The 13,914-nt window shown below is 28.5% G+C and overlaps 1 protein-coding gene across 5 annotated transcripts in view; it reads left to right on the forward strand.

The window, feature by feature from the left end:
* Window positions 1–13,914, forward strand: part of LOC112688713 (guanylate cyclase 32E) — a 75,479-nt gene that overhangs the window by 16,704 nt on the left and 44,861 nt on the right. For all 5 annotated transcript variants that reach the window (XM_025562064.1, XM_025562057.1, XM_025562073.1 and 2 more), the window contains 2 exons: window positions 8,684–8,806; window positions 11,332–11,518. In XM_025562064.1, coding sequence (XP_025417849.1) covers window positions 8,684–8,806; window positions 11,332–11,518 — 310 coding nt within the window. The remainder of the gene's footprint in view (window positions 1–8,683; window positions 8,807–11,331; window positions 11,519–13,914) is intronic.

Consider the following 13,914-nt stretch of genomic DNA (forward strand, 5'->3'; position numbering starts at 1 on the left):
TCAATTTTCTATATAACATCACGTTTTCAACCTTCTATTTTCTGTTTTCATGTTCACAACTTAAAAACATAAAACCACATATTTCCTCATTTTCACAGTGTGTGTTTTGTTATTTCAAAGGAAGTAAATAATTACTCTAAACACATATAATCGGTGTGTACATTGTATACATTTGATAAATCTTTTAGGGTTAAAAGCTCACATTACTCTGAAACATTTACCGAGCAACTGTATGTTATTAATGTGAAAATAAGTTAATGATACATATCATTAGGACACAGATATTATCTTAAAAAATGTATTCGATTTGATCGATTTTAAAGATTTCGTTTTGAAACCAGTTGTATTACGCGCGTTTATTTACGAAATCGATGTTTTCCGGACTAATGACTTTAATTATATCCATTTTGAACCGAAGTTTGTCACTACCGGTTCATACTGTACAGTCAAAACTTGTCTTGTTAAAACCGAAATGGCTGGATTCACAGCGGAGATAATATTGGTGTAAACGACGTCATTATAATTGTTATAATAAAAAAAAAAATAAAATAAAAAAGAACCATTCCGCTTGTCCTGGTGACCGAATCACAAGTGATGATGATGATGATGATGATGACGATAATAATAATCATTGTAACGAAAAAACAAAAAAAAAAAAAAAACGACGAAAACAGAACAGTAATTTACGACTTTCGCGGTGTTCGGCGTGCGCGCGTCTAATTGGAACGGTTGGCACTTTGATCATCAAAGTTAACTAGCGTAATATTTTCTTCGGGTAAAGGAAAGTCGTTTTCGCTAAAACGAACGTAAAACATATACCGCGGAGTAAGTACCAACACATACGCGCGCGCGACCGAATGGTAATAAATATACCAAAGAATTATTGCAAACAAAGTGCATCGGCTGTGGCCGTGGCGTATGGGCAAAGTTTATTTTTAACACGACACGCACTCTCGAAGAAGTTGCTAGAGGATAAATTTTTTTAATTTTTTTTTTTTTTTTGGCGTCTGTTAATGGTCCGAACACGCTGTTCCTCCTTTTCGTCCGTCGTCCCACACTAGATATGTTGTGCGCGCGCGCAATACTTCAACCGGAGCAAACGACGTCACAATAATTACGCACGTGTCGAACGTTATAACACGTTGGACTCGAATACATGATTATCGCGTGCGGTGTTTTTATTTTCGTTGTGAAATTTAATTCAGTATCTAGCGCACGGGTGGTGTACATAAATCTGATTATCGCAGTCATATAGAGAACGAAATGGAAATAGCATCTGAAAACGGAATCAAAGTTATTTTTTACGCGTTACCATTACAAATTTTCGTAGTAGGTACATTCATAACGCTTTGCGCATGAACGTACTACGAGGTAGTACGAACAATTCCAACTCATCAGGTATTTTGTCGGTTTTGAAAAAAAGTTCTTGAAGAGTAAAATGCGTTATTATTACCGTTGTCGGTTTTATAATGCGGTGTTTAGAGATAAATCTGAGTTTCTATCGTGTTCGGTGAGGTGTGCGAAAAACCAATTTCAGATAATAGATCATGGCAGACAATGCAGCTATTTGAAATATCGTACGTGAACAGAACGTCGGCTAATTTGTGTGTTGTAGACAGTGCGAGTTAAGGCTGTAGGAGCATTCAACAAACTTGCGACACAAAGATTGCATGCCCGTGTAGGTAACCGATACGTTATAGGCGCGCAACATATTTGCTTTATACTTAGGGCTCGGAACGGGAAATAAGATATATTGTTTTATTGTTCTCCGTATAATAGATTATAAGGGCCAACGATTCTCGTTAGTTAATAACTGAGCCCGCTTCGTATATATTTTTGGCAGAACTTCGAACACTTGAGATGGTATCCGCAGTGTATATTTTTCCCACGCTTCGTTCGTTTCACTCGTGCCACGCGATCGGTCTATTAGAGTCGCAATATGTATTTGGCAATCGTTCGGGGGAAAATTACGTTCTTATCAACCAGAATAATGAAACATAACGTGAACAATAGTTTGCGATGATATGTAGGTATCGAAAATACCTATATTCGTAATTCTTACCTTATACACAAGAGCAATACGGACCTGAGGCGAATATACAATTTATTTATCAGTTGTATAACGACGCTGTAATAACCCATTATTTTGAACATTGACATTATACATAGTAATATTCCGTTATTATTATATTGGTATTTTGTAATGCGTTCGGTGTACAAAAAAAAAAAAACCCCAATATTTTTTTATCGTTTTCAATGTAGCATAAATTAATAATGTAACGAATTCTACCTGATTTCCAGAAATTCGTCGATATTTTACAATAGTTGTTAATATTATTAAGAAAAATGAAATAGATCAGAAATTTGCTCCAGCCAGAAAGTCGTCAGTTATTTTGTTTAAAATTATTTCACGAATTTACAACAAAAACCATAGTTTTTTTGTGAAATTTCTGAAAGTTATTTGTTGATATCTACGAGTATATAATTTTATTGTTGACTTAAATGCTTTTGTAATAAATATTAAATTTTAAATAACAAATTTTACTGTATAATTTTTATAGTGTTTATTATATTAACATGTTAATAAGTTATAACTTAATATAGGTAATATATTGTTCAGTCTTTTTTTTTAATTATAGTTTTATATTTATTTTGAAAATTTAAAAATCATTTATAAATTAAATGATTTAAATTTGAAATCAAATTCTTTTTTCATTGGTTCAGTGATTCCAAATTATAATTGTATTGGGTTTTATATTTTCTTTGATTACTCATCTAAAAGCGTACAATAATGCAGTATTATTACTATTTTTATTTTTTTAAAACTATTTTCTTATATATAAAATATTTTCATATGAAACTTGGATGGTCAAAAATTTAACTCAACATTTTGTGAAATATAAATTATATTTGTATTTAGTAACCAAATTAGTCAATTTTTTTAACTATTGTTACATTATTGAGTCGGATATTGTCAACGAAAATAAATAAAACTTAAAAGTTTTAAGTATTTTATATTGGAGTCCAACTATACGTTTTTTTGGATTAAAAAAATAAAAATAAAATTTTTTTTAATCATTTAATTTTATGACATTAATGATTTCGAGTAGTGTAATGTTGTTCACTGTTTAGATTTCCAAGTGTTATACTACAATATTTTAATGAATAAAAATATCAGATATTTATAGAAATTATGTTATATTGACCATTGAATTTCATAGTCTATTCTAAATATCATTAGAAGATAACGTTCAGCACTAGTAATAACAATGGTGTGTCGGAAATTAAAGGACTTATAATAGGCAACAGCTGCAATAAAATTTCGCCTATAATTATAGATACAATTGGATTTTATTTTGAAGTAATTTATTTATTACATAAGAGATTTACTTTACTATACTCGTATATTTTTCTAAACAATATAATTTTGCTGATTTTTGCACATAGTTCAAGAAGAACGTTAAAAGATAATCAATACGATATCAGCGCCAATCCAACGGATTTTAAATTTCTTGTGCGCATTGTTTTTATCCAATGGCAATAATGATATATCAAGAAATGTCGCATTATTATTCCTCAAACATTTATACGAACAAGCAGCAATCCAAATGAATTCAATAGACGGAATTGAAGATCAGAAGTTTCTCTCAACAAAACACACGATTTAGTAAATATACACAGCACTAATGTTTATAGTGCAGACTTATCTCCTCCATGAGTATATATTATTGTTGTCTGTGTGTACAGTTCAAAGACCAATAAATCCGATTTGCCGCTATGTATAGAAGAAACGAAAGAAAAAAAAGAAAACAAAAATAGCAGTGTTGCTAAATTTGGGTGTACATTGATTTTATCGGCCAATACCCCTCAACGCATGTTTTATTGAATCGAAGAAGTACCAACGGTTAGTGAAATATTATCTACCGGGGTGTATCGTCCTTTATCCTGCACCGGACTCCTCAAGGATGAAACGGTCGTGTGGATACGCCGTAAACGGACGCGGATCTTTATCGAAGAGGTTGATCTAATTAATATTTATCGCATACCTTGGTCGCTTTCCTGGCACGACATTTCGCCAACCGTTAAACAAACAAATGTTTGACGTTCCGGTTTCGATTCATATTAAATTTACTGATTTTTCGAAACCGCACGAACGAACGGGATAAACGGGACTCGTGCAAACAAGAATGCATGCAATACTAACAGAAGACGTGAGTAGTGGACCAACAATATATTATTTAATTGAACGTCCGCATTGAAATATCGCGTAGCTGGATAATTGAATCAGGTCGTCGTCGTTAGTCGGTCCGAGTCTGTTTGACTCTCGCTGTTCAATCCAATAGGACCTATAGTATAAATGTTTTGATTATTTAATTAACGAGAATCAGTGTTTTTGGCGTTATTCGATGCGAAGAATATTATTCATGATGAAATATGTATGATGGTCATTGTTATTCCTAAAGGATGTTTCGACCAAAACGGTATGAATAGTTATCGCACGAGAAATATTATTTATGTGCATCCGTATACATCTATAAATACCTATCAAGTTTATGTTATGCCAATTCATTGTACCGTCCGATAAAAGTCCCATATCTCTATTGACGGTGTAGCTGTTTCATTTTTGACATTCGAACCGCAAGTTAACGTGATGTCTTGAAGTTTTTGATTTTTATTTTCTATTATTTTATTGGTATTTTCATCGTACGGCTAAACGAAGTTTACCGGAAAATCTACTCGTACACGATTAGAAACCATTTTTCTTTATCGAAATAAAATGGCTTTTTTTTTTTTTTGTTACGTTCGTGGTGTTAAAAAAAACCAACTCCTTTTGGCGGTATATTTGTACAGGCACTGGCAAAAGCGCCGAAAAAACGTAGGTAGTAGATAAGTAAAACAATGTTGCGTACGGTCCGCGAATCTATAACGGTAGCGTGTTCGCGATAACGTGGTATCGCGTTGTATTACGGTACGTGAATCGGAAACGAAGGTGGTTAAATGGGTTTCATAATGTATTCAACTGTCATTCCACAAATTAAACCGTTCGGTTAACGAGATTCAGAAAATATGTGCCGCCCCGGGGAATAGTTTACACGACCAATAAATAATCATTAGCCCCGACTTTATAGAAATCGGCAATGTAACTGAATCCGTTAGTGAAACAAAAAAAAAAATCGGACGCACGTGATACGCTTCTGTGATTTTTGCGAGCTCGCGTACGTGCGTGCATGTATGTGCGTACGTTTACGCGTGTGTATGAAAACCAGAACACAGCCGTACAGTCAATTCATTTATTTTTTTCATTTTTATTAGTAGTTATTAGTTTTCCGTCCGTACGTGGAATAAAAACAATGAGGTGCAACGTTTTAGCGTTATGCGTTTTGAAGTCTAGAGTAGCATTTTAAGCAGTACTGGTTTCAGAATTTAATAGTGTGTTATTTCATCTGGTGCTATTCCTTTACCTCTGACGGACTAAATGTTATGACACATTTATGATTAAAAAGACATATTTCTAAATTAAAAATATGCGAGTACATTTCTGTGCGTATGAATTGTATAAATAATTAAATTTTTTTAGTGTTTAATTTTTTTAGTGATGAAATAATTCCAAAAAAAAAAAAAAAGGACTTTGTCTCTTCTAGACTTGCTAAAATATTTACGTTATTTATAACTTTATTCATGCGAGACAATAATGTACTCAGTATATATATATCGTCACAATATATAAATTATAAATATAATTCTGTTAAAAAACCGCGAAAAAGTGTTTCTATGCTTAAGTATTTTTAAATTAATACACTTTCTACTATTGGAAAAAAGGAAAACGTTTATTCTCCATACCTAATACCGGTATCAATAAATGTTCTCCCTCAGAATATTTTGAAAACTAATATATACAATTTATTACTATACTGTTAACACTTATATTTGGAATTTATAAATAAAACCGTTACATATTTAAAACAGACCGATTAATTTGCATATTGCGAGGCTTAATTATGATTTAAATCGACACGAAGAATGTTAATAATAAGTCACATGATTTTGTTATAAGTGATTTTTATTGACCGATTAAAATGTAAATTTACGGTATAATAGGTTGACTACCGGTATGAATGATTGGCTTGTGTAAGTATAGAACAAAACCAGTTTGATCGAGTCGGTGATTTTTATGCGCATAATAGTAATACAACGTGCGTGTATAAAGAATTGAGTGTTTGTTTGGCCGTGGTAATATTTTACATCGTATGAATGGTATGGGTAAACGAAGATAACGAATAGATTCAGCAAGTACATTTTTTTTTATCTAGTTGCATTATACACCAAACGACAAACAATAAAATGCCACTCATTTTTACTAGCTACAGCTGTGCAAAAAGAAAGTGGTGAAAAAAAACCAAATTAATGGATCAGACGTTTGTAAATTGTGACTACCATTTTGCAATTTATCTTTTTTTTTCATCTTACTCAGTTTAACCCTCCTTTTCATTTATGCGAAATACAAATTGCTCCACTCCGCTGCAAAACTAGGTAAATTAAAAAATGAGCTTATACGAATTTAATTTAATTTTTTTTAAATTTATCTCAATTTATTTTGACATAGCTTTCATTAATTTTTTTTTAACTTCTGCAAAAACGTTTGTTTGTTTAGAATATAATCCATTTTATTGTGACGATCTAAAATATCTATCTGAAGCACATCTAATTGTGTAAACGTATACATGTATAATTAGTGAATTAAATTAAGATGCGCAGAAATTTATTTTTGAACTTAATTTATCTTAAGTCGGAGAGATAAATCATATCCTAAAAAGTACTATATGAATAAATTCACTATTATAGCGGTTTAATGCCTAAGCTTTTTTATTGCGATCAAGATACGTAACGCTCGTTAAGAATTGCAAATTAAAATATCGTCGGGAAACGACACGTAGACAATTATTATTTTGTGCTAATAAATTAAAATCTACTTGATGTGTTTTATTGTATAAATGATTTTATAAAAATAACTATACGTATTTATTATAATAGCTGTTAATATTAAAATATCACGGACCAGTCTTTGGATTATAGGTTTTGTACCAAAGTTGAACAAGATTAGATTAAAATTATGGATGAAAAATAAAAACATAATAAGTAATTTGATTTTGAGATTAAAAATAATATTTTATTTTAAATAATTTTAATATTGTAATTAGTAAACTAGTATTAATTAGTAAGTATAAAAAAAAATATTCATTACAACGTTAATTTTGAAGAAATAAATTTAATAAATTGTGAATATTATTTAATTTTTGAAAATTATAAAAATAATATCTATATAATATTTATAATAATGCAAATAATAATACCAATATAATAATGATAACAATCATTTAAATAATAATAACAATGATTATGATAAGATAAATCACCAATTGATAACAATAACTTATGACTTCATTTTAGATAGTACATATAAATAGGAATCCTACAGATATCAACCAATTTGGAATGTTATGTTATCTACAAAACATTTGCGTTAAACATGGTTAAATGTTGAATGAAATCAATAATGAATAATTGTAAAATTAAAATGATGATTGAAATGAAGAAGAATGATCACATAAAAAAAAAATGAATAAAGAATAGTTTTTTAATCGAATAATTAATCAAATACATTTTCATTCGACTAATGCCCTACTCTGTTTTTTATTTTAATGAGAAAATAATTTGAGATAGGAAAACGTTATTTACATTATTTATTTTAGTATTTGAAGTTATTGATTATGTTACCAAATTCTATGTATATTATACCTTAAAAATATTAAATAATTGACTGATAGATTTTTGTTGTTTCGATTACAATAATATGTATTAATATTATTAATGTGAGATTTATAAATTTCATCTTTTAAGACTGCGTAAAGTAAATTTATATAAGGTCTTTTTAAGATTCCTTTTAATATTATTTGTAGTTTTGAGTATTTCGATTTAAATTGCTATTACTAAATTTTGAAAATATTTACTTGTAAAATAATTCATGAATACTGTAAATTTAAAAAAAGATCTTATTAACATTTAAGAGGAGGAGGAGGTCTGATGAATTATTGTTCTTTGTCAACAAATATATGAAAATTTTATTTTTCAACACTGGCTTGCGGCAATGAGAGCTAAGTGCAAAACGAGTTCGCTTGAAAACCCGTATTTCTGTAAAATATCCGTAAGTGTTTATTACTTCAAAGATTGTACTGAACATTAAACGTAGTACACTTGAATTATATTATTCATTGTTTAGTTGAAAACTTTTGGGGAAACTGTAATTTTCAAAATTATATTATAATCTTGATATTATATAAATTTAATATAGTAGTTTTGAATTATACATAGGTACGTTTTTAGTATTGTAATACGACTATATATATACGACGTATTTATATATATTTATAAATAATTTTACGATTGGAAAATATAAGATTATCAGCTGAGTTGTATATTATAGTATAATAATACATCAAAACATTTGATTGGTTCAGTGATCGTTTCAAAACGCAAAAGCAACGTTTTAATCAATTTTTGCATTGATTAAATTTTAATCGTTGCAAGTCCCATAGCACTATTGGTGCTTGTATCACGATATCAACTAATAAATCACTTAAGTATTTGAAAGTTTCTAAAGCTTTTGTATGTGTACGTTTTACAGTACTGTATGGACTCGGATACTTCGGACAAGGTGCTGTTCCCGACGTTCGCCCGCACGCGTCCACCGGATACGCAGATATCGAAGTCGGTGGCCGCGGTCCTGAAAGCGTTCAACTGGACTCAGGTGAGGAACAAATCCACTAGGCGTCTGTACAATATCAGTGAACGTCATAGTCCGAGCTCGCGATCTCCTCCAACCACGTACATTCGACCAGAGTACTTATACTGATCGTGCCCTACTTTGTGACACTTGACGGCACATTATTATTTCCCTTTTCGTTTGTCGTCCTGAACCGTTACCTTATCATCTCGCGACTGTTCCGTTTTCCTTTTGAATAAATTCAGTTTCATATCAACGACCATCGGTCTTCTGTTTTCTCGAAATCACCTCTTGCCCACATCAAAGCTTCCGAATCGTGTTTCGCGTGCTATGCGTCTGACTTACAAAATGGTTTGAAAACGCCAACCTCACGACTAAATCTATGACGTTCTACAAAATCTCTAGACGTACGCAAGTCCCCTAGAAATGTACACTGCGAATCATTATCACTGGCTTCTTTAAAATGCTGTAGGATGACGGAGTCTAATAATATATTTGCGAAATAGTACTAGAAATGGTACCTAAAGTATATACATATATATATATAATATGTACGCAGTTTTCCGAAAACCAAGGCTGCCGTTCCGATTTATGCTTTAATTATTTATTATTCAGTGTTCATTTATATTCACTTCACGATACGCATTACGATAATAATAGAAAACGCGTCGATTTGTATTTAAATACGATGATTTCGTATTGGAGGTGTTTTTAGGTTTGTTCAAAATAAGAATGATCCGAATAAAGTGTTTTATACAATCATTTTTCAATAATCTGTGTCTGGTTTTTGAGATGGGTAGAAATAACGAAAATATCTGGGATTATATTATTTGTAAAGATTGTTGGAATTCAGATTGCGGTTATCTAATTTTGGTAATTTTAAAAATTCATTGTGCATTGTTTTGGGCACTGTAAAAATGTATTATAATGAATAGATAATTGAATACAGAACTTTTGATTAGCTCTGAATAATGCATGTTTTGTAATCACTGTGCGAAAATTCCGTTGATTTTAGCCTTTAAAAAACGACCAAAATGTGAATGAATTGAAATTATATTTTCGAGGTATAACGTTATTCCTATAACACGCAATGTTTCATGCGCTGCAGTTGAAATTTTCAAAGCTTAAAGTGAAACTTAATGTAAATGTTTTTAGCGCGTATAACACTTCTGTTGCGTGATAAAACTCACTGGCATGAAATATTACGGCAATTAAATAACATAATAGTTCTGAGATAAATATTTATTCCTACGAAATTCTGTAATGGAGAATGAAAAACACATTGATTATATTTTTTAAAACACATCTTGTATTGTAATCAAAAAGGTAAACTAATAATATCATTAACATATTCTAAAGTAGCATTTTAATTGACGGTTGAACATTGTCATTGATGCATAATTAAAATAAACACAATTGATAAGAATGTATATTATATTTTTTTTAACAATTGTTTGTATATTGTTCTACATTAATGATATAGGTGTTATTGTATTGTTTCCCTAAGAATTTTTTTAGAAATCTTTTGTAAAACATTCCTTTGTGTAAATTTAAGCAAATATTATATATAAAGACGATTTAGTTGACTGAAAAGAGTTAAAAAAACTTTGCATAAATTATATAAACAATTTTTATCTAAAAATAGAAACCATTTTTACATTAAATTATTTTCAATTTGAAAGTAATAATAAATACTATTTTTTTGCAAATTTTAGTCTATCCAGATTAAGGTAAGATTTTTCTGTATTTTTGTGTCTTATAAATTCTAAGAAGTTTCAAAACCAATAGTTTTAAAGTTACTTCCAACTGATTAAATACATATAATTTAATAACCAAACATGCGGATCACTTTACGGCTCAAAAAATTACAGTAATAACAAATCACACTTTCATTTAACCAATATTTTTGATATTCTACTCAAATACCAAAAAACTAATAATATTTTGTAATTTTAAGTAAAATTATACTAAGTGATTTTTACTACAGGTTAATTCATTATTTTCAATTACGAAAACTGGCTTTAACCACCTAATTGATACAGTTTCATGTTTCAGTTGTAAAACCTGTTTGATATTCTAAACCGTTTGTCATTTGAATACTATGTTTTAATAAATTAAAAATAGATAACATGCTTTTTATGCAAAATAAGTTAAAAAAAGAATAAAAAAAGAAAACGAAACTAGTGAATTTTGATTTTGTCAGTAATTTTCAACAGAGTTGTATTTAATTAATAGCTAATACTCAGTTATGAAATTGTTAGTAAAAAAAAAAAAAAAAACGATAACCTATTTATGTATTTGTTAATCACAAGAAAATAATTTGTAATATTTCGGATTAAAGGCAAAATACATTAAAGAAGAATTTTAATGTACCAACCTTAATTTATTTTTTTCAATTCGTTTCATAATAATTGATTACATAATAGTTATCATATTCTTTTACAATACATTTTCAAACATAGAATATAAATATATTATTATGATTATTGAGACTCGTTGATATGTATATATTGATTTATAATAATACATTCAATAACGTATTTGTATAGGTGACGTTCTTGTATTCGAACGCGGACGACACTCATTTTGGTAAAATTGCGTCTACCATAACGGAAGTTTTCTCTAAGTCTGGTATAGAGATCACGGCTAAGAAAACATGGAACAGTCATTATTTGCACGGTTACACGACCAACCCATTCGTTAAACTTGTCACCGACACATATCAAGACACAAGAAGTGAGTGGACCATTTTTTTTTCCAACACTATTTTCTATTATAGTATTATATTATACGTCTCATTAAATTAAGTAGGTAATCATTGTACGTTCAATTATGAATTTAATTCGACAGTATCACACTAATTCTGTGATGCAATACGTATCAACAGATGTACGTAAAACTAGTCCCCGTAATAGTGTTTTCCGGAAAAAAAATTCAACATACCGTATATTTATTTAGAAATATTAAAATCATTGTTCGAGTAAAAATATAAAGGATTTTGATAAAATATTAAATAATGTAATAGGTTATAATACTGATTTTTAGTAATTAATATTTAGATCAATAGTTATTATAATAATATGTATATTATATTATATAATATTATCCACTAGAATAGAATATTTTACAGGTGCCCGTAATGTTTAGTTTCGCTTTAACTTAATGTTAATTATTTCTATAATGGTTCAAAGATGAGAAATGATTTTAACAAAAATTGATTTCAAAGGCATTTGCATTTGGAGTGCACAAAATAATAAAAGTGTAACGTAATCGTGTGTTCAGAGTGATTAAAATTTCACAAGTCATTATGCAGAGGTTTTTGTGTCGGAGTGTTTTGGGGAAGTATTTAATTATTCATTATTTTTAAACATCAAATTTTGTTTAAATGGGATGGTTTTATCATACTTATATTATATGAGCTTTGTTAATTGTTTTGTATTTAAAAATAATTTATCACAAATATTACAAACCAGAAAATGTGTATGTTACAACTTATATAAATGTAAAAAATGAATTACAAAACATTTATTTTTATTTTCATTCACCACAATGATTTTTCAACTGGTGCAACTTAAACTTAACCAGTAGTTGTATTAAGGATTATCGATTTTCTAGGGCATTATAAAATAAACATCTAGAAAAACGATAATATTTTAAATTTATGGTATTAAAGCACCTGTATGGTTTGAAAATTCAGTTAGTATAGTTTGATTCATGTACAACCATACTTTTGTTTACAGAAATTACATTTAATAATAGTAATATTAAACTATATTTTTAAATTTCACTATACAAAATTTGTTATATTTCAATATTGTTTTGTACTTCAATGAATACGCACGGTATCCACAGTATTGCTGATGAAAAATATACAATAACAATTTTATTTTATTGGTTTTTTGATTTTATTTGGTTCATATTATATCTATATTTAAATATTTTCTTGGTTTGATTTAACTATCAAAATAAAACATGTAAGTCTTATATGTATAGAAAATTCAATAATTTTGTAAATATTGTCAAGCGAAATACATTCTTTAATTAATAAAAAAAGTATAAATGGAATTCCTTAAGTTCACAATACTACTGGTATTAGTGCATTTCCAGTAATTGAATTTGAAATTATTCAGCATCTGTATCAATATTTCTATAGAATCTTTGTACTCAAATTTTTTTTAATTAATTTTTTCATTGTAGTTTTATATAAAGACAATGGATATTTTTCACAATCGTTATAAATCTCTCCAAACAAGTTTCACGATAAAATTATACTAGCTGAAATTCAAAGCTAAAAAAGCAATTTCAATTATTCATTTTAAGAGTATTCCTTTTTATTTACATAATTTATTGAGAAAATAATTATTAAACGTAAGCTCTATTCATTCAGTTATTATAATTTTATGGTTTAAATGGAAAAAATATAATGTATGTATAATAGACAATGTATTTGTCAGTGCCAAATAGTTGAAACGCAATTTTTTTTTTTTTTTTTGAAACTTTAGATGTCTACCATATGAATTTATGGATATTTAAAACATGTGTTTTATATTATTATTTAAACTTTATAAAAAAGTACGTGTGGACAGTAAATAAAGTTTAAAATTTGAATTCCGAAAACGGTGATTTAATATATTTTAACTACGCAATTTATGTATGATTCAACGTTTATGATATACATTTTAACTAATTTTTAATTTATTACGTTATCTCATTGTTAGTATTTTCTGAAGCATTCATTGAAATTAAATACTAAATGGTAATAGATTTAAAAAAAAGCAGTCATACTAAATATTAATAATGATCATTATTCATTGAGAATACTTAATAAACAAAAATACCCAAAAGTTAATATCACTTTTTGTTATAGTTGTAAATTCTTAATTTTTATTTAGTTTTACTATTTTAGTTAATATTGATAGGTATAATTTTAATTTTAGTTGACTTAACTGTTGGACGGAAACAATAAAGTTCGTATTAATTTGCTAAATTAATCATCTTACGTAATTTTTTATCCTTTTTTAATTTTTTTTGTATAGCGATGTAAAAATATTAATTGATTTACATATAGTATTTATTTGTATTTTGAATAAAAATAAAAATAAAATTGACACAAAATGTATTATTTAAATTGT

The sequence above is a fragment of the Sipha flava genome, unplaced genomic scaffold (genome assembly GCF_003268045.1).
Source record: "Sipha flava isolate LNK unplaced genomic scaffold, YSA_version1 111_pilon_pilon, whole genome shotgun sequence".
Classification (NCBI taxonomy): Eukaryota; Metazoa; Arthropoda; class Insecta; order Hemiptera; family Aphididae; genus Sipha; species Sipha flava.